Raw genomic sequence first — 22,975 nt, 5'->3', positions numbered from 1 at the left:
AAGTATGCACCGTGCACCAGCCTTTTAGACACAGCACAAGAGCCTTAGGTGCTTGTTACATCTGGAAATTACTTAATTTGTTCATTGCTGACATGATAAAAGTCCCACTGCTGCTCTGAGCAGCTGCAGTATTTAAAATGTTGGTGCACTGAGAATATCTAGCTATGCTTCACATGCACATGTAGAAGAAAATGTTAACTTTTACTAGAAGCATTTTTGCCAATACGTGTAAATCACAAATATGTTTCTATTCAAAGATGTAATTTATCTATGTGCATTTAGATTTTGACTGGAATGCCCCTTTAAACAAGACGATAATGCATACACTGAAACACATTCACCCAATATATTATTTTATTTCAAGACTACAGAAAAATTGTGTAATTACAAGATGTTTACCGTCTCTTTAAACATTTATGGTTGCAGATATGTAGATGAAGAAGGGTATATTCCAGTAAAAGTTAACATTACATTCTAGTGTAAAAATAAAATGCTCTGTTTTGTTTTTAAACAAATTCACTTATTTTACTACATATTAAACTCCTTCAAAACGGTTAAAGGAACAGTCAGGTCCAAAATAAACGTTCATGATTCAAATAGGGCATGTAATTTTAAACACCTTTCCAATTTACCTTTATCACCAATTTTGCTTTGTTATATTGGTAGTTTTAGTTGAAAGCTAAGCCTAGGTAGGCTCATATGCCAATTTCTTAGCCCTTGAAGGCCGCCTCTTATGTGAATGCATTTTGACAGTTTTTCACCACTAGAGGTCATTAGTTCACGTGTGTCATATATATAACATTAAGCTCACGCACATGAAGTTACCTAGGAGTAAGCACTGATTGGCTAAAATGCAAGTCTGTAAAAAGAACTGAAATAAGGGGGCAGTTTGCAGAGGTTTAGATACAAGGTAATCACTGAGGTGAAAAGTAGGTTAATATAACTGTGCTGGTTATGCAAAACTGGGGAATGGCTAATAAAGGGATTATCTATCTTTTTAAAAAACAAAAATTCTGGTGTTGACTGTCCCTTTAAACACATATTTTAAATTGTTGAACACTGATTGGTGCAGAATCATATATGCCTACTCTTGATTGGCTCACCAGCTATATCAAACATAGTGGCACAGGAGCACAAATTTGTAAACCTACATAGTAAAAACAAATCAATTTGTTTAGAAAAACACCATAACATTAACCTTGTTGAGTTTCTTGCTAAAAATTAAGCATAACAAGGGAATATTTTCCTATTCTCTCTCCTTTGTAAGCTTGAGAGTCTCTCTACTTGTAGTTCACTTTGTATAAAAGTCCCCCCCCCCCCCACTACTAATTGTGCCCCAGGGCAGGGCCTTCCTCTCCTTTTGTTATTGCAACTATTGTATAGTTAGTCATGTGCCCTTAAAATATAACCTACTCTAAGTTGTTTCATAAACTTTGAAGTACCACATAAATGCATAGAACTTTGTGTAGTGCTTGTGTAACATGTTATAAATTACAGATAGTAACTATTATAATGATATGCAAGTGTTATTTAACTTAATCTGATTCTATGTATGCAGATTCATCTTCCAGCTGTGTAAACTTAACCCTTACCAGTCTTCATCTCATTCTAATACCTTGCACAATAAAGAATAATAAAAAAGTCTAAATCTTATCTAAGGCTCAAATTACAGGAGGCACATTCCTTACAGTGTTCTGTAAGCTAAATATTTGACATTTAACCCCTGCAGTGCTACAATATTACCATTTGCCCGACACATATGCTGGCAGCTTCTAGCATTGCACCGTCTGCAATGGACTTTGCTGTTTCTTTCTCAATGTTAAGGTTTCCTGACAGCAACTCTTCCACTACCTGCACCAGGGAGGACAGTACAGTATTAGTTTCTTTGAAATAAGAAACGTAACGACAAAAGGTGAGGGTAAACTCATACATTACCTTTCTATATTCTTCCAGTGTAATTTTGTTGTCGTTGTCAGAATCATACATGTTGAAGAGAACTGAGGGGGAAGGAAGAACAATTTCTTAGTTTGCTTAAATCACTAAAATAGAATATTGTCCTAGCACTGAAAATGCCTGTGATATGGAACTAAAGAATATGTAAAAATGGGATTATCACATAGACAATTATACTGTTATCAATTTTAAATGTCACTACTGTTTTTATTGTACACAGTAAAAGTATTTTTCACACAGCAATAAATTTGAAATAACTGTGATTCAGGTCATTGTATTGCAGAAATAGTCATGAAAAATATAGCTCCAGTCACATTCTGCATATAAAAGTGGCTATCACATTAAAAGATGGCATTTCACCAGCCCTTTAGCCTCACAGTAACGAACCCTCTTATGTGCTGATAAAGAACTTTTTAAAGCAAAGTGCAACTGAAGCTTTATTTTTTATAACAAATCCCCTTCCGCTTTACATGCTTTGATCAGTGATGTTGCTGATCATTAATAGGGGAGACATAAGTAAGTTAGACATCTGTGTTGTCAATTTACGACAATTACCTACTGTGACCTAGATTACAAGTGGAGAGATACATTTTTATCGCTCATGAACGATTACTGTGCTCAACATTAGCGCTCCCAGGGTAGCTCTGGTATTACAAGTTGAAAATAAAAAGTTAGTGTGCAGGCTAAAGACTCAGGTGCTCTAACTTCAGGAGCCGTGCAAACTCCTGCTCCCCACAGGATAAAGAAAGCCTTTTCTATTTATCGCATGCACGTTAACCTGAAACTGTGCTGGAAGGTGCGTTAGGAGTACTTCACATTCCTATATTTTTCACTTAGAAGAAATTATAGTTTTTATTTTTAAATAAATCAATATATATATTTGAATATTTTTTGCAAAACATATATACTTATATAGCTATAATATATATATATATATATATATATATATGTTTTTACAGATATATATATAAATAAATAAAAAATATTTTCTTCTATGTAAAGAACATAGGAATTTCAAGTATTTTTATAACAAAAAACATAAAAACATAGGAAAATTGATTAAAAATGATATTGCATGTTTCAATGTATTTTATTGGAAAGGGCTCAAATGTGTGTATGTGTGTGTGTATATATATATATATATATATATATATATATATATGTGTGTGTGTGTCTATATATATATATACAGGTGAAACTCGAAAAATTTGAAGATTGTGCAAAAGTTCATTTATTTCACTAATGCAACTTAAAAGGTGAAACTAATATATGAGATAGACTCATTACATGCAAAGCAAGATAGTTCAAGCCGTGATTTGTCATAATTGTGATGATTATGGCTTACAGCTCATGAAAACCCCAAATCCACAATCTCAGAAAATTAGAATATTACATGCAATCAATAAAGCAAGGATTGTACATACCTGTAGAACAATATCGGACCTCTGAAAAGTATAAGCATGAATGCTGTATGTACTCAGTACTTGCTTTGGGCCCCTTTTGCAGCAATTACTACCTCAATTTGGCGTGGCATGGAAGCTATCAGCCTGTGGCACTGCTGAGGTGTTATGGAAGACCAGGATGCTTCAATAGTGGCCTTCAGCTCTTCTGCATTGTTCGGTCTCATGTCTCTCATCTTTCTCTTGGCAATGCCCCATAGATTCTCTATGGGGTTCAGGTCAGGCGAGTTTGCTGGCCAATCAAGCACAGTAATCCCACGGTCATTGAACCAGGTTTTGGTGCTTTTGGCAGTGTGGGCAGGTGCCAAGTCCTGCTGGAAAATGAAGTCAGCATCCCCATAGAGCTTGTCTGTGGAAGGAAGCATGAAGTGCTCCAAAATCTCCTGGTAGACGGCTGCGTTGACCCAGGACTTATTGAAGCACAGTGGACCAACACCAGCAGATGACATGGCTCCCCAAATCAACACAGGCTGTGGAAACATCACACACTGGACTTCAAGCATCTTGCAGTGTGTGCCTCTCCATTCTTCCTCCATACTCTGGGTCCTTGGTTTCCAAATGAGATGCAAAATTTGCTCTCATCAGAAAAGAGGACTTTGGACCAGGTCTGTTTCTTTAGCTCAGGTAAGACGCTTCTGACGCTGTTTGTTGTTCAGGAGTGGCTTGACAAGAGGAATAAGACATTTGAAGCCCATGTCCAGGATCCATCTGTGTGTGGTGGCTCTTATGAAAGTCCCCAACACTTTTGAATGGCCTTTTCCTGACAATCCTCTCCAGGCTGCGGTCATCCCTGCTGCTTGTGCACCTTTTTCTTCCACACTTTTCCCTTCCACATAACTTTCTATTAATGTGCTTTGATACAGCACTTTGGGAACATCCAACTTCTTTTGCAATTACCTTTTGAGGCTTTCCCTCCTTATGGAGGGTGTCAATGATGGTTTTCTGCACAACTGTCAGGTCAGCAGTCTTTCCTATGATTGTGATTCCTACTGAACCAGACTGAGAGACCATTTAAAGGCTCAGGAACCCTTTGCAGGTGTTATGGCTTAATTAGCTAATTAGAGTGGGACACATTGAGCCTAGAATATTGCACCTTTTCACAATATTCTAATTTTCCGAGATTGTGGATTTGGGGTTTTCATGAGCTGTAAGCCATAATCATCATAATTATGACAAATCACAGCTTGAACTATCTTGCTTTGCATGTAATGAGTCTCATATATTAGTTTCACCTTTTAAGTTACATTAGTGAAATAAATTAACTTTTGCACGATATTCTAATTTTTCGAGTTCCACCTGTATATATATATATATATATATATATATATATATATATATATATATATATATATATATGTGTGTGTGTGTGTGTACACATACATATTTACACATCTAAACGTATAAATACACGTGTACACATATATAGGCATATATACATACACACAAACATACACATATTTAGACATATATACATTGGAACTCTTGCCATATACCATAAACCTTTTTAACACTTTTAAAACCTTTTTAACAATATAAAAGTTATATATATATATATATATATATATATATATATATATATATATATATATATATTTATTAGTAAAAATGTGTTTATGTAAAAAATGTAATACTATATTTTAATGTGTTTTACAGAACTTTTTTTTAACCCTTATACTTTACTTCAGGTCTCAGATCGTGCTAATACTTCTAGGGCTTTCGCTCAAAAGCAACCCATAACTTTCAACTTCAGCGATAGTTAGCGCAGTCACAATCTTTTGCAAGTAATGGGTGCGCTAGAGCGACATCAGCCGCATTAAACCTTCTCTGGTAACTCTGTTTTACTATGGACTTGTAATATAAATTTACATGCTAATTTTAACGTGGTCCAGCAATAGAGCTATTGAGTCTCGCACTAGCAATAGCGTGCCACTTGTGTGTATTAATTGTCTGTATGTAGATATATATATATATATATACGTGTTAATAAATGTTTTTTTTTATTTGAATAATGACATCATACATATAACACAACAGACAATAATAAATACTAATAGATCCAATGTACATGTATGTATCCATAGGTGTAGAAAATCTATATAAACTATTTTCTGTCTTTTGAAACTAGTTAAAAAAATAAATTGATAAATTTCACATTAAAATACAATACAATTAAATACCATACATTTTACTATAACACTGACCTAATTCATTCATATAAATAGAATAATGAAATTATAATGATATGGTTTACACTGTTTCATATGTATAAAACTTTAACAGGTTAAAAAAACTTAACAATAATTCAAATTCATTCAAATTACTATATTTACATCTAGAAAAACTATAAACCAATTTATCAGAATCTATCAATCAATAATAATAATCGTATATGACCTGCATAAGCACAAATAATCTCTATAATATTTTTTCACATTTTTTAAAATCATAAATAAAAATATACAAAAGTACAATACAACTAGAAATAAATAACATTTATGAAGTTTTTCATTATCTAAAAAAACAGATATTGAATTCTAGTAATGTTAGCATGTAAGCCATTAAATTATGTTATCATTATTTTTATTTAAAACATTTTGACACATTTATTTCATTATGTTTTCATTAATTTGATGATAACCAATAAAGGGCCAGATTACAAGTTGAGCACAAAACATCGCTTTCCTGAAAGTGATATTTGCTTTATAATGAGTACTACCAGTGCACGCAAATGTGCTCTGGTATAACAAGTGAGGTGCAATGCGACCGTGAGCTTGCGTTCGAATTGCACTCAAAAGAGTGCACTTCCATAGCGCAGCAAAGAGGGTAAGTTGTGCAGCGATGGGCAGCAATTTTAAATTTACATGTATATGAATAGCTACATATATATTTAAGTGTTAATATGTGTGTATACACATATTAACACATAAATATATATGTATATAAGCATATATATTTACTGGGAACACACACATAGGGTCCTATTTACTATGGTGCGAGCGGCAGGGATAGGCAAGGTGTCCGTACACGGACTAGCCTTTGCAGTGTCCACCACAACCTTAGTATATCTTTACTTTCTGATTTAATAATAGGAAGAAAAAAAATATGTAGTGTGAATAAAGTTAGTGGCTTGTCAAGAGACTGCTAGCGATATTGGGTGATAAGTTATAGAATAAATAAAGCCTGAGTGAAATACTGGATTTGTATCTGCATCTGTATAATAACACCCAGCTCTATACAAAGACACAGTAGTGTCACATGGGTATAGCCAGACAAAGGGCTGGTCATAGGGTCAGTGGTATCTGCATCAGTATAATAACACCCAGCGCTATATAATGACACAGTAGTGAAACTGGCACATGGGTATAGCCAGAGGAGTGCTGGTTATAGGATCAGTGGTATCTGCATCAATATAATAACACCCAGCGCTATATAATGACACAGTAGTGACACTGGCACATGGGTATTGCCAGAAGAGGGCTGGTTATAGGATAAGTCGTACCTGCATCAGTATAATAACACCCAACACTATATAATGACACAGTAGTGACACTGGCTCATGGGTATAGTCAGTCAGAGGAGGGCTGGTTATAGGATTAGTGGTATCTGCATCAGTATAATAAAACCCAGCACTATATAATGACACAGTAGTGACACTGGCACATGGGTATAGCCAGAGGAGGGCTGGTTATAGGATCAGTGGTATCTGCATCAGTATAATAACACCCAGCACTATATAATGACACAGTAGTGACACTGTCACATGGGTATAGCCAGAGGAGGGCTGATTATTGGACCAGTGGTATCTGCATCAGTATAATAACACCCAGCACTATATAATGACACAGTAGTGACACTGGCACATGGGTATAGCCAGAGGAGGGCTGGTTATAGGATCAGTGGTATCTGCATCAGTATAATAACACCCAGCACTATATAATGACACAGTAGTGACACTGGCACATGGGTATAGCCAGAGGAGGGCTGGTTATAGGATCAGTGGTATCTGCATCAGTATAATAACACCCAGCACTATATAATGACACAGTAGTGACACTTTCACAAGGGTATAGCCAGAGGAGGGCTGGTTATTGGACCAGTGGTATCTGCATCAGTATAATAACACCCAGAACTATATAATGACACAGTAGTGACACTGGCACATGGGTATAGTCAGTCAGAGGAGGGCTGGTTATAGGATCAGTGGTATCTGCATCAGTATAATAAAACCCAGCACTATATAATGACACAGTAGTGACAGTGGCACATGGGTATAGCCAGAGGAGGGCTGGTTATAGGATCAGTGGTATCTGCATCAGTATAATAACACCCAGCACTATATTATGACACAGTAGTGACACTGTCACATGGGTATAGCCAGAGTAGGGCTGGTTATTGGACCAGTGGTATCTGCATCAGTATAATAACACCCAGCACTATATAATGACACAGTAGTGACACTGGCACATGGGTATAGCCAGAGGAGGGCTGGTTATAGGATCAGTGGTATCTGCATCAGTATAATAACACCCAGCACTATATAATGACACAGTAGTGACACTTTCACAAGGGTATAGCCAGAGGAGGGCTGGTTATTGGACCAGTGGTATCTGCATCAGTATAATAACACCCAGCACTATATAATGACATAGTAGTGACACTGTCACATGGGTATAGCCAGAGGAGGGATGGTTATAGGATCAGTGGTATCTGCATCAGTATAATAACACCAAGCACTGTACAAAGACACAGTAGTGACACTGGCACATGGGTATAGTCAGTCAGAGGAGGGCTGGTTATAGGATCAGTGGTATCTGCATCAATATAATAACACCAAGCACTATATAATGATCTTTTTAATTTGAAATGTACCTTGGTGTACCTTCACTAAAGTCTGTACTTTGGAAAATGTCCGCCACAGCCTTTGTCTGTGCCTACCCCTGGCGAGCGGACATGATCCGATATAGTGGATCATGTCCGCTGCACATCGATAAATACCGACAGCATACGCTGTCAGCATTTATCATTGCAATGCCGCCCCCTGCAGATTTGCGGCCAATAGCAGGGAGTGTCAATCAATCCGATCGTATCCGATCAGGTTGATTTCAGTCTGCCGCCTCAGAGCAGGCGGACAGGTTATGGAGCAACGGTCTTTAGACCGCTGCTTCATAACTTCTGTTTCCGGCGAGGCATCATAGGGAGCTTGATAAATATGCCCCATAGACCGCAATTTAAAGGCACTTTTCATTGCCGCTTTCTTTTCAAACACCCCACACCCGCTAACTTTAGCTTCATGCAGTTACTTTATTAAAAAATAAAGATGCTAATATTTGTATATTTTTATAAACATTACTACACTTTCTTTTGGGAGCAATTGGGGGACATTTAGAAAATTAACCAGAGGTCTGAACTCGGGTTAATTTTCTGAGCGCTAATTGTATAATTGTTATTGTAGCAATAACTAGTAATGCCCATTTGCTGGCTTGCAATAAAAAAAAGTGTGTATATTTCTATGCATGCATATACACACATGGATAGATAGATAGATAGACAGACAGACAGACAGACAGACAGATAGATATACAAACTGGTGTCTAGTGTTATGTATATGTATATATATATATATATATATATATATATATATATATATATATATATATATATATATATATATATACAGGGAGTGCAGAATTATTAGGCAAGTTGTATTTTTGAGGATTAATTTTATTATTGAACAACAACCATGTTCTCAATGAACCCAAAAAACTCATTAATATCAAAGCTGAATATTTTTGGAAGTAGTTTTTAGTTTGTTTTTAGTTATAGCTATTTTAGGGGGATATCTGTGTGTGCAGGTGACTATTACTGTGCATAATTATTAGGCAACTTAACAAAAAACAAATATATACCCATTTCAATTATTTATTTTTACCAGTGAAACCAATATAACATCTCAACATTCACAAATATACATTTCTGACATTCAAAAACAAAACAAAAACAAATCAGTGACCAATATAGCCACCTTTCTTTGCAAGGACACTCAAAAGCCTGCCATCCATGGATTCTGTCAGTGTTTTGATCTGTTCACCATCAACATTGCGTGCAGCAGCAACCACAACCTCCCAGATACTGTTCAGAGAGGTGTACTGTTTTCCCTCCTTGTAAATCTCACATTTGATGATGGACCACAGGTTCTCAATGGGGTTCAGATCAGGTGAACAAGGAGGCCATGTCATTAGATTTTCTTCTTTTATACCCTTTCTTGCCAGCCACGCTGTGGAGTACTTGGACGCGTGTGATGGAGCATTGTCCTGCATGAAAATCATGTTTTTCTTGAAGGATGCAGACTTCTTCCTGTACCACTGCTTGAAGAAGGTGTCTTCCAGAAACTGGCAGTAGGACTGGGAGTTGAGCTTGACTCCATCCTCAACCCGAAAAGGCCCCACAAGCTCATCTTTGATGATACCAGCCCAAACCAGTACTCCACCTCCACCTTGCTGGCGTCTGAGTCGGACTGGAGCTCTCTGCCCTTTACCAATCCAGCCACGGGCCCATCCATCTGGCCCATCAAGACTCACTCTCATTTCATCAGTCCATAAAACCTTAGAAAAATCAGTCTTGAGATATTTCTTGGCCCAGTCTTGACGTTTCAGCTTGTGTGTCTTGTTCAGTGGTGGTCATCTTTCAGCCTTTCTTACCTTGGCCATGTCTCTGAGTATTGCACACCTTGTGCTTTTGGGCACTCCAGTGATGTTGCAGCTCTGAAATATGGCCAAACTGGTGGCAAGTGGCATCTTGGCAGCTACACGCTTGACTTTTCTCAGTTCATGGGCAGTTATTTTGCGCCTTGGTTTTTCCACACGCTTCTTGCGACCCTGTTGACTATTTTGAATGAAACGCTTGATTGTTCGATGATCACGCTTCAGAAGCTTTGCAATTTTAAGAGTGCTGCATCCCTCTGCAAGATATCTCACTATTTTTTACTTTTCTGAGCCTGTCAAGTCCTTCTTTTGACCCATTTGCCAAAGGAAAGGAAGTTGCCTAATAATTATGCACACCTGATATAGGGTGTTGATGTCATTAGACCACACCCCTTCTCATTACAGAGATGCACATAACCTAATATGCTTAATTGGAAGTAGGCTTTCGAGCCTATACAGCTTGGAGTAAGACAACATGCATAAAGAGGATGATGTGGTCAAAATACTCATTTGCATAATAATTCTGCACTCCCTGTATATATATATATATATATTTATTTATGTCACAATGTCCAATAAGAACCGCTATCATGTAAATCTATTTCTGTTGTGATAATGTGTGCACATTTCTGTATGTATGAAAAGCATGAGCATATTTCTCTGCCTTATGCTATAAATGTCTGAGACTGATAAGTCACACTTACATCTCAGTTTATCCGTACGACATGAACTGATGTTCTCTTCATCCTTATTCTCACCAAGTGGGCGAAAATAAGACATGATGGTTAGAAACTCCTCAAAGTTTAGCTCTTCTGCAAACCCACCAGATCCTGTCCTTAAATTCCTAAAACACAAAAGTTATGTGAAATGCATCAAAACCAAAGGGGCATGGGGGGACGGGGACGTAATGCACAGCTGAATACAGTATTATTTAACTTTAAACTGAAAGAAAAATGCAAAGCATTACTGGCAATTATCTTCCATATTAGAACATTTTATCTAAAGTATTACAAATCAGTCAGGCCAGGACATTTATATTTTTAAAAGCAGAGGGCTTCGGGTGATATGGCTGATACGGTCAGTTCACATTGCAGTTTTTATCATAAATGGACACCTAATAACGTTGAGATTGTAATATACAATGTTAATATATATATTGTAAATCATGTTGTCCCTTAATTTTCCTGAGGATTTTAAGTGCAGAGTCCAGACATGACAGTGCTATATTCCACACAGCCTTCTAGAGACTCATTTAAATCTGTCCTTGCTTGGCTTCAACAGGAGAGGCAAAGATAAGGCAAACCTAGGTTACAACACAGTGACACCCATTACCATGAACACTAAAACTTTACACCAGTTTCTTCAATATCTTATGTTATATATTGTTTTAAATATATCTGGATATTATTCATACACTAATCTTTAATACATCATTATTTCTAAGATTGACTTGATTTTTAATGTTGCTTTATTATTTTTTTGTCTAGGCCTTCTGTCCTACTATTGGATTTTGTGGTATAAGAAAATAAATTACAAAACCAACCAAATTAAGAGCAATTATCTTACCGTTTGTCGAAAAAGGCACTAATAATTTTTAATCGGATGGGGTTAGTGTCCAGGTCAGAAACTTTATCCAAGTCACTTCTCCTATTGCACAGAAAATGAGAGAGAACTGTAAAGTATATATTTTATAGAGCAAGTACTTAAACAAATGTGGCACAGAACGTAACTGAGTATGTCACAGAGAATTATACCAGAGTACGATGTGCTAAAGAAAAGTGCAATTGCTTATAATATATATAATAGATACAAAAAGACTTCAATAAACTGATAATATTTTTAAATACACATAACATAAACTGTTGGGTCTTCACTAACAACAGTATATATATTACACTGCTATCTACTTTCTCAACAGTTATGCTTTTTTTTTTAGAATGTGTTTTCTGTTACTATTTAAATGGGCATAAAAGTGTAATAATACAATTTCTTCATTTGTTAGGTAATTTTATTACTAAATAAATTCACTTTGATAACTCAGGTTGGGCACTCATGCCCTTCCGCAGCAAAATATGGCTTGGTGGTTAATGGCTACATGAATATACCTCTCCTGATTGGACCCCTGGAGGTGTCCTGCTCAGAAGGGACAATGCATTGCCACTTCTGAGCACAACTTTGAATTAAACTTTTTTTTATTTCTTAGAGACTAAAATTAAAGAGACAGTATACACCAATTGTCATTTAACTGCATGTAATAGACACTACTATAAAGAACAATATGCACAGATACTAATATAAAAATCCAGTATAAAACCTTTTTAAACCTTACTTAGAAGCTCCCAATTTTGCACTGTTGATGAGGTTAGGCTGGGACACCCACTGAAAGGGTCTGAGAGCAGACACACACATCCCCTCCCCTACATATGAAAAGACCCATTATACAAACAGAATAAATGTGACATATGTAGACATCAGAAGACATCTAAAACGTTTGGATTTGGTTAGGAAAAATCTAGTGTACAATGTCCCTTTAACTTGACGATTTGCATTATTACTTGCGGATGTCTCTTTAATTATCTTTGGTAATTTAGCATCGTCATCCTGATATCACTTTACTTGTGTAAATACTCATTTAAAATGTAGAACATGGTCTTGTGCTAATCCTCAAGAAGTCCCACTTCACTTTAGTCCAGACTGAACAAGCTCATAATAAAACCTGCTATGCTATAGCTTTTTTTTTTTTCTCAACAGGTCTTATGACACCATATCAATATGATAATCTGCAACATCAGTTTAATGCCCCTTAAAGGGACATGAAACCCACATTTTATCTTTCATGATTTAGAAAGAGCATGCAATTTTAAGCAACTTTACAATTTACTTCTATTATATAATTTGCTTAATTCTCTTGATATCATTTGTTGAAAAGCATATCTAAATAGGTTCAGTAGCTGCTGATTGGTGGCTGCACATAGGTGAATGGTGTGATTGGCTCACCCATGTGCATTGATATTTCTTTAACAAATTAAATCTAAAGAATGAAGCATATTATAAAATAGAAGTAAATTGAAATGTTGTTTAAAATTGTATTCTTTATCTGAATCATGAAGAACAATTTTTGGTTTTATGTCCCTTTAAAGGGACAGTCAACACCAAAATTTTTGTTGTTTAAAAAGATAGATAATCCCTTTATTACCCATTCCCCAGTTTTGCATAACCAACACAGTTATAATTATACAAGTTTTACCTCTGTAATTACCTTGTATCTATACCTCTGCAAACTGCCCCCTTATTTCAGTTCTTTTGACAGACTTGCATTTTAGCCAATCAGTGCTAACTCCTAGGTAACTTCACGTGCATGAGCTCAATGTTATCTATATGACACACGTGAACTAACACCCTCTAGTGGTCAAAATTAATTCAGATTAGAGGCGGCCTTCAAGGTCTAAGAAATTAGCATATGAGCCTACCTAGGTTTAGCTTTCAACTAAGAATACCAAGAGAACAAAGCAAAATTGGTGGTAAAAGTAAATTAGAAAGTTGTTTAAAATTATATACCATATTTGAATCATGTCCCTTTAAGTACACAAAAGCTAAGTAATTGTCAATGCTTCTAAACTATACAGACAGACTCATAACAAGCCTCATAACAAAGTACACAACCCATCCTGATGCAGAAAAAAATGTAAAAAAATAACCGAATACATAGCTGTGTGAATCGCATAATTTAGGTGTGAGGGGGTTTGCTGCATCCATGCTTATATCAAAGTATTATAATATAATACTCATATACCCTGAGCAATAATGATTTGTGAAGTTTTCAATATATTTTCAAGTATTTTGAGTGTACTATTATGTTGCTATATGATCCAGAGAGCCAGATATTGAGCCCCATCAGCGATTTAGTAAGTAATTATAATGTCCCTTTAAGAAGGGGGTGGTTTCTCACTATGTTGGGAGGTGGGTATAATTGAACAGCCTATAAATATGTTAATGTGTAAGTAGAAGACTAAGGTCTATGAGTAAGGCATAGCCGAAACGCTTAAGACCTAGTTCTTTCACTTATTTTTTATGACTTGCTTACTTGACTTTATGAGTTTAGTTTTTTAATAAACTGCATTACCTTTTTGCATCTGTGCCTGCTACTTGTGTTTTTAGGGTTTGCTGCATCCATCTCATAAAGGGGATTGCTGTGCTTAAAACAGTACTTAGAAGCAAAAAGTGTGAGATATTGTTTATCTAATTTTCATATCTTACCCAGAGTTCCCTGGTGCATTGGTAAATATGTATACAGAGTACTTCTGGGGAAAGGCAATTGGGGATATATATATATATGGGGTATATATATATATATATATATATATATATATATATATATATATATATATAAATATATATATATATACACATACATAAATGAAAATCTTTTCTTAGGCAGCACAATAGCTTTCTCTTATACACCAACCTACACATCCCTGACTGATTTCCTATTTTATTTTTTTGTGCATAATTATAAAGCTGAAAAATGGTTTACAATTTGACCCAGCTACTTCTTGCAATCAGCATTTCATTTTCTATTTTTGTCAATCTGATTGCCCTTTTGAAGGCTTTGTTACATTTATTATACGTTATTATTCTCGTCTCAGTTATTATGTAAGCTGAATACGTGCCCAGTCTTATCTTTCGTTTCTTGCTGGCTTTGATTACTTTATTTTATTTTTAATACTAAACTGTGTATAGTGATAACTTACAGCATTTTGAAGAAAGTCCGTACTTTTTGCCAGTAAGACTTTTTAACAATATCTTTTAAATATTAAAATGTGCTTTCTTGAGATTTCTAGCTAGACCTGTACATATATATATATACAAATAAACAAAAACTTGCACTCGCTGGATTTTTCAAAAGTCAAATTTTACTGTGACCGTGTAGTAACGTTTCGGGGATAATGTATCCCCTTCCTCAGACAGTCTGAGGAAGGGGATACATTATCCCCGAAACGTTACTACACGGTCACAGTAAAATTTGACTTTTGAAAAATCCAGCGAGTGCAAGCTTTTTGTTTATTTGTTTATTACATTTCACTAGCACCCTGGTAGCTGGACTTAAGTGAGAGTGCACTCCTTTGCTATTCATATATATATATATATATATATATATATATATATATATATATATATATATATATATATATATATATATATACATATATATATATATAAGATAAAGGATGCACTCGCCAGGATTTTGTTCGTTACTTTTATTAGTTGTAATGTTTTGGGGTGTTACCCCCTTTATCAGACATCAAAAATAACAACAACCACTTACTTACCACCACTGTGCCTTTTAAACTAACTCAAGTGTTTCAGAACCAAGCCGCAACTAGAAGCGCCACTCCCACCGGCTGACGTCATCAGGTGGTGACCCGCATCCGAACTCCCCAGTGCCTACTAACATCTTAATGTGAAGACAACTACAATGCAATTAATCACCACGGCTAACAGGTATAAACATCAGGACGAACATCCGCAACTAGGAGGCTAGGATTGGAATAATTGATTAGATTTTCCGCATCAACACAGTACCGGCTATCAGTAGGGTTGCCATAGCAACCAACTAATACAAACAGCCCACATGATCATAGGATTAACAAGCAGGTATGGCTGAAACCAGCTAATCATATCATAGTCCTAGTCCGCATATCAGATACAATAATAAAATCGAAATGACAAATATAAATACTGTTTAAACACCAAGTAATCACAGGTCTAAATATTGCTAAACACAAAATAACCGATAAGTCATCACTAAAGAATAGGATATATATATATATATGCAAAAAAAATACATATATGCAAAAAAGGGTGGAATCACGGTTACATTATCAAAGATCATCACAATATATCCTAATATAGGGATCAGGTTATACATGTACAGAGTATAGCATAAATTACAAGAACCCCAATCCAGGAGATAAAACTTCCCATTCTAGATTATAGCCTAGGGAAAATACTGCTCATAAGGAGCAGAGATCAAACAACCCACCTATCATAAACAAAAATTCTCAAACCTATTTGTATGTCATGCAATATATACTATATGCTACAACAATTAATCATTTTCACATAAGGGATGGAAGCCTATATATGTACAGCAATATAAGGACCTCATATACAACTGCATGGATGGCAGAAAAGGCCCTTTATAGAAAGCAATGCCAGTCCAGATGGGAATTTAGACCACTGGGGGCCATTGTGCCTAATCTCACTTCCTTTTGAAGTAGTACCTTACCCCTATCCCCCCCTCATGGTAGGGGTGGGACATGGTCAATAATGATATATATTAGGTTGACCACTGTTTGTCCCTTTTGGGCAAAATGCCTGGCTACCAGTTGTTCTAATATCCCTTTCTGTATGGCTAATCTTATGGCCGACCTTTGATTGGCCATCCTGGTCCTCAAATCATCTGTGGTTTTTCCCACATAAAAAAGGCTACACGGGCAGTGTAAGAGATAGACTACATATGTGGTAGTGTAAGTAAGTCTGAACTTATGCTTAAACTTTGTCTTCATTGCAGGATGTGTAAAGTATTGCCCCATCTGTAGAGCACTGCAGGTGGTGCATCCAAGGCACCTGAAGCAGCCCAATTTTGTATTGTCAAGCCAGGTCTTCTTCTGATAGCGGGATCTTGGGTCCGTCTTGACCAACATGTCCCGCAGGGATGTTGCCCTCCGGTATCCAATACGTGGTGGCACCATTCGTCCAAATCGAAGGGTAGGGTCACTTTTCAGAATACACCAGTGTTTGTCCAGGGAATTCCTGATATCCCTCTTATCACTCATAAATGTTGTTTCAAAAGTGAGTTGTTCTTGAGGTCTCCTTGTCTTGGCCACAGTCAATTATTGTATCTGTTGGTCCAGTACCTTCGGTGGATATCCTCTCTGTTAGAATTTCATGTACATCTCGTCAATTTGGGTTGATGCTTTATCATCATCAGAATTGTTACGGTACACCCTCTTAAACTGGGATTTCGGTAAAGACCTCTTCAATGATGGTGGATGCCCACTGGTATAGGATGGAAGGGAGTTCCAATCCGTTATCTTTCTGAACAGTGTGGATTTCAGCCGATCATCCTCCTTGTAGAGGCAGAGGTCCAAGAAGTGGATACTCATGTTGTCAACCTCCATTTTAAATTTCAATGCTGGGTTTGCGGTGTTCAATCTCATGAATCATTCATCCAAAGATTCCCTACTGTCATTCCAGACCAGCACCAAGTAGTCAATGTAACTTTTGAAAAATTTCACCTGTTGATCGTTAAACAGGCCAACATCACTGGTTTAAAATTCGGCCAAGTAGAGGTTGGAGTACAATGGGGCCACATTGTACCCCATCACCGTCCCCATTTTCTGCAGGTAGAACTGGTGCTCAAACCTAAAATAGTTCATTGTTAGGCAGAACTCAAGTAGATGAATCAAGATCGCAGATGGAGGTCCCACGCATTGGGTATCTGGAAAGCTGTCTCCTGATGGCTTGCAATCCCTCATTATGGGGATCACAGTATATAAACTTGTCACGTACAACATGACAAGTAGGTCATCATCTTCCAGTCGAGGTAATCCCTCTATCATACTAAGTAATGATGGATAGTCGAGAAGAAAAGAACTCATATTTCTTACAAGTGGTTGTAATATGAAGTCAAGATAGGTGGCAATAGACTTTAACAGTGATCCTAAAGCCGACACTATAGGTCTGCCCGGTGGGGAGTCTAGACTTTTGTGCACCTTCGGTAAGGTGTAGAAAGCAGTAGTTCTAGGGAACTCTGTCTTCAAGTACTCCCATGTCTGTTTATCAAGGTATCCCCCTACATAACCTTCCAGAAGGTATGCATCGATCTGTCCCTTAAAACTCTTAACAGGGTCAGCTGTCAGGTGTGTATAGGTGCTTGTGTCATTGAGTTGTCTCATAATTTCCAATTTGTAATCCTCGTAGTTCTGTAGAACTATCGCACCCCCTTTGTCCACATGGCGCATCACAATAGATGCTTGTTCTGATAATGCCTTTAATGCCATTCTCTCAGTTTGGGACAGATTATTGTGTGTGCTGTTGTAATTCTTCTTGATATCAACTTCCATATCAGTATGTACCAATCTTGAGTGCCTTGTCTCCAAACTGTTGCTTTGAAAAGTACTTCATAAGGGGCCAAATTATCAAGCTCCGAATGGAGCTTGATGCCCCTTTTTTCGCCCGAGCTTTCAGGCTCGACGGAAAAAGCAGTTATAAATCAGCGGTCTAAAGACCGCTGCTCCATAACTTGTCCGCTGCCTCTGAGACTGCGGTCTTCAATCCGCCCGATTCTATATGATCGGGCTGATTGACACCCCCTGCTAGCGGCATTGCACAAGCAGTTCACTAGAACTGCTTGTGCAATGATAAACGCCGACAGCATATGCTGTCTGCATTTATCGATGTGTGGCGGACATGATACGCTACATCGTTACATGTCCGCTCACATTTTGATAAATTGTCCCATGTCTGAAGTTCCGTTGAAATTTCTGTAAGTCCACATACAGTTCGAACTGGTCAGTTCTCTGGGTTGCAATAAAGGATAAACTCTTATTCAAAATATCCTTTTCGGTAGTGGACAGTGAGAAGGAACTTAAGTTAATCACCTAAGTTGTTACCTCAGGGGGGGCGTGGAGGTTTTAGCTTTGTAGCCCACACGTCTAGGGTGAGGTCTTGGCCTCCCCCATTTTTTGAACATGTAGTTAACCCTCTCTGTTCTGTTAGTATACTTTCTGATACCTGGGTAGACGTCTGGCCTTCTGAGGCCGAACCTGAACTGTCCACCATCTGTAGACTCGTTGAGTCTTCTTTGTTGTCTGCCCGTCTGTTAATGTCGCCGCTCCGGTCTAGGAGTAAGCCAAAGATACATCCTCTTGTCTCTATAGTCATTTGTAACTGCCTCCAACTTATGGTTCTTAAAGGGACAGTTTACTCAAAAAATGTCTCCCCTTTAATTTGTTCCCAATGATCCACTTTACCTGCTGGAGTGTATTAAATTGTTTACAAGTAGCTCCTTTACCCTTATATTGGCATTTGAAATTGTTAATTTAGCATGTGGTATCCCCACCTATTCTGAAAGTTTGTGGCCGCGCGTACCAGCTATAGATAAGCTTTGTAAACACAGCCAGCAGAAGAAATTACACTCCCAGTGTGATAAAGCAGAGATAAGGTAATAAAATGTTGATTTTCCATTGTTCTCTCAAAGTATTGGTGATTGTTTTAAGGACAGATATAAGATAAAGAAGCAGGTATATGTGCACAATGTGATACAGTAATGAGATATGATTATACCTACAAGCTCAACCTATTTTATTAGGCTGTGGCTTCAAAACACAAAATCAGAGCTTTATTATACAGAAATAAACCTTAAAAAGCTAATTTTCATACATTTTTTACTCTGCAATTGGTAAAAAAAGCAATTGTAAACACATTAAGGGAAAAACTATTTTACAGTATACTGTCCCTTTAAACTCTATCAACTCCTGCTCATATGTATTCACGTGGTCTCCCAATTTCTTGAGCCAGTCTTCTGTGGTGTCCTGCTGGAGTTTTTGTAAGTTTGTGTTCTCATACCTGCCGATCTCTGCTTTTGTTTTTTGTAGCAAACGGCCCACATCCTGGAAAACCAGTAATATTAAATCCAGGGAGTACTTGTTCAGGATGTTGCACCACTTCTCGCAAAAGGCTTTGTTATCACATCCAAATTTAGGGATATTTTTAATATGGAACCCCCGTGGTACATAGCTTTTGTGGGAGTACTCAGAGAGATATGCCCCATGCAGAGACAGGGGGGCGGAAGCAGGTGGGACCGCTATGCAACAGAATTTTTTTTTTGACTAAGGTCGTGACTACCACAACCGGGAAGGTTAGGAGGAAGGTAGATGGGGGGCACCTTGCTGGAAGTGGGCGGGAGCGGATGGGACCCCTACGCTACAGAAAAAATTTTTTTTGATAGTGGCAGGGAGTGCGGGGGGTGAGGGAGAGGGGATCTCAGTGGATGGGGGGATCAAAGGGTAAGGAAAAGGGAGGGAGTTGGGCAGCAACAAACATACCTGACCTTACACATTTTGGCCCATGTACACCGGCTTTAAGACTAATGTATGTGTATGTATGTATATATATATATATATATATATATATATATATATATATATATATATATATATATAAAAGAACATTTTCTTCTGAGTCAACAACAACAAACAGATATTTGAAGTATTTATATTAAAAAAAATACATTCACTTTGTTTAAAATGGATATTTTATATGTCAAGGTTTTTTACTGGGAAGGGCTAAAAATAATAATAAAAAAAAATATATATATATATATATATATATATATATATATGTGTGTGTGTGTGTATACATGTGTTTATATGTATGGATGTGTGCACATGTATATGTACACATATATACACATATAAACATATATATATATATATATATATATATATATATATAACAGCAAGATAGGAGATAGTACTAAAGTGCAATCAATATGGTCAAAATCTGAATAAATCTGGTCAATACAAAATTATAATTTTTTGTAATCTTAGTGTTTTTTATTTTAGATTTGTTAAATTTTTTCGTAGTGTTAGATTTTTTTAAATTTGTAATTTAGATTTTTTTATTGGTATATTTTTTATTTTATTAGAATAGTAATGTTAGGTTAATTTATAATAATTTATTTATTTCACAGGTAAGTTTTATTTATTTAAATATAGTTATATTGTAATTTAAATTTAATGTTAGGGGGGTGTTTAGGGGTTAATAGTTTAATTTAGTGTTTTGCAATTGGGTTAATAGGTTTATTTAGTGGCGGCGATGTGGGAGGCTGAATGTTTACGGGTTAATAGGTTTACAGTGGGGCAAAAAAGTATTTAGTCAGCCACCAATTGTGCAAGTTCTCCCACTTAAGAAGATGAGAGAGGCCTGTAATTTTCATCATAGGTATACCTCAACTATGAGAGACAAAATGTGGAAACAAATCCAGACAATCACATTGTCTGATTTGGAAAGAATTTATTTGCAAATTATGGTGGAAAATAAGTATTTGATCAATATCAAAAGTTCATCTCAGTTGTTGGTATGTTGGCCCATTCCTGCATGCAGATCTCCTCTAGAGCAGTGATGTTTTGGGGCTGTCGCTGGGCAACACGGACTTTCAACTCCCTCCAAAGGTTTTCTATGGGATTGAGATCTGGAGACTGGCTAGGCCACTCCAGGACCTTGAAATGCTTCTTACAAAGCCACTCCTTCGTTGCCCGGGCGGTGTGTTTGGGATCATTGTCATGTTGAAAGACCCAGCCACGTTTCATCTTCAATGCCCTTGCTGATGGAAGGAGGTTTGCACTCAAAATCTCACGATACATGGCCCCATTCATTCTTTCATGTACATGGATCAGTCGTCCTGTTCCCTTTGCAGAGAAACAGCACCAAAGCATGATGTTGCCACCCCCATGCTTCACAGTAGGTATGGTGTTCTTTGGTTGCAACTCAGCATTCTCTCTCCTCCAAACACGACGAGTTGTGTTTCTACCAAACAGTTCTACTTTGGTTTCATCTGACCATATGGCATTCTCAAAAATCCGCTTCTGGATCATTCAAATGCTCTCTAGCATACTTCAGACGGGCCCGGACATGTACTGGCTTAAGCAGGGGGACACGTCTGGCACTGCAGGATCTCAGTCCCTGGCGGCGTAGTGTGTTACTGATGGTAGCCTTTGTTACGTTGGTCCCAGCTCTCTACAGGTCATTCACTAGGTCCCCCCGTGTGGTTCTGGGATGTTTGCTCACAGTTCTTGTGATCATTTTGACCCCACGGGGTGAGATCTTGCGTGGAGCCCCAGATCGAGGGAGATTATCAGTGGTCTTGTATGTCTTCCATTTTCTAATTATTGCTCTCACAGTTGATTTCTTCACACCAAGCTGCTTGCCTATTGCAGATTCAGTCTTCCCAGCCTGGTGCAGGTCTACAATTTTGTTTCAGGTGTCCTTCGACAGCTCTTTGGTCTTCACCATAGTGGAGTTTGGAGTGTGACTGTTTGAGGTTGTGGACAGGTGTCTTTTATACTGATAACAAGTTCAAACAGGTGCCATTAATACAGGTAATGAGTGGAGGACAGATGAGCCTCTTAAAGAAGAAGATACAGGTCTGTGAGAGCCAGAAATCTTGCTTATTTGTAGGTGACCAAATACTTATTTTCCACAATAATATGCAAATAAATTCTTTCCAAATCAGACAATGTGATTGTCTGGATTTGTTTCCACATTTTGTCTCTCATAGTTGAGGTATACCTATGATGAAAATTACAGGCCTCTCTTATCTTCTTAAGTGGGAGAACTTGCACAATTGGTGGCTGACTAAATACTTTTTTGCCCCACTGTATTTAGTGGCGACGATGTGGGAGGCCGGAGGTTTAGGGGTTAATAGGTTTATTTAGTGGTGGCGATGTGGGAGGCCGGAGGTTTAGGGGTTAATAGGTTTATTTAGGTGGCTGCAATGTCAGGGAGCGGCGGATTCGAGGTTAATAACTTTATTTTGTGGTAGCGATGTCGGGGAGCGGCGGATTAGGGTTTAATAGCTTTTATTTAGGTGTCAGTGATGTTGGGGAGCGGCGGAATAGGAGTTAATAATAATTTGTAGTGTCAGCGATGTCGGGGAGCGGAGGATTAGGGGTTAATAGCTTTTATTAGTGTTGGCAATGTCGGGGAGCGGAGGAATAGGGGTTTAGACTTGGGGTTTATGTTAGGATGTTAGGTTTAAACGTAATTTTCTTTTCCTCAAAGACATCAATGGGG

General features: G+C 37.3%; 1 protein-coding gene across 1 annotated transcript in view; it reads right to left on the bottom strand.

Moving 5' to 3' along the window:
- TESC (tescalcin) overlaps positions 1-22,975 on the bottom strand; it is a 153,687-nt gene that overhangs the window by 16,670 nt on the left and 114,042 nt on the right. The window contains exons 3-6 of the mRNA XM_053701688.1: positions 11,681-11,761; positions 10,819-10,958; positions 1,936-1,997; positions 1,744-1,851 (exon numbers count right to left, since the gene is read on the bottom strand). Coding sequence (XP_053557663.1) covers positions 1,744-1,851; positions 1,936-1,997; positions 10,819-10,958; positions 11,681-11,761 — 391 coding nt within the window. The remainder of the gene's footprint in view (positions 1-1,743; positions 1,852-1,935; positions 1,998-10,818; positions 10,959-11,680; positions 11,762-22,975) is intronic.

The sequence above is a fragment of the Bombina bombina genome, chromosome 2, assembly GCF_027579735.1.
Source record: "Bombina bombina isolate aBomBom1 chromosome 2, aBomBom1.pri, whole genome shotgun sequence".
NCBI lineage: Eukaryota > Metazoa > Chordata > Amphibia > Anura > Bombinatoridae > Bombina > Bombina bombina.
This window is presented reverse-complemented; position numbering and strand designations above follow the sequence as displayed.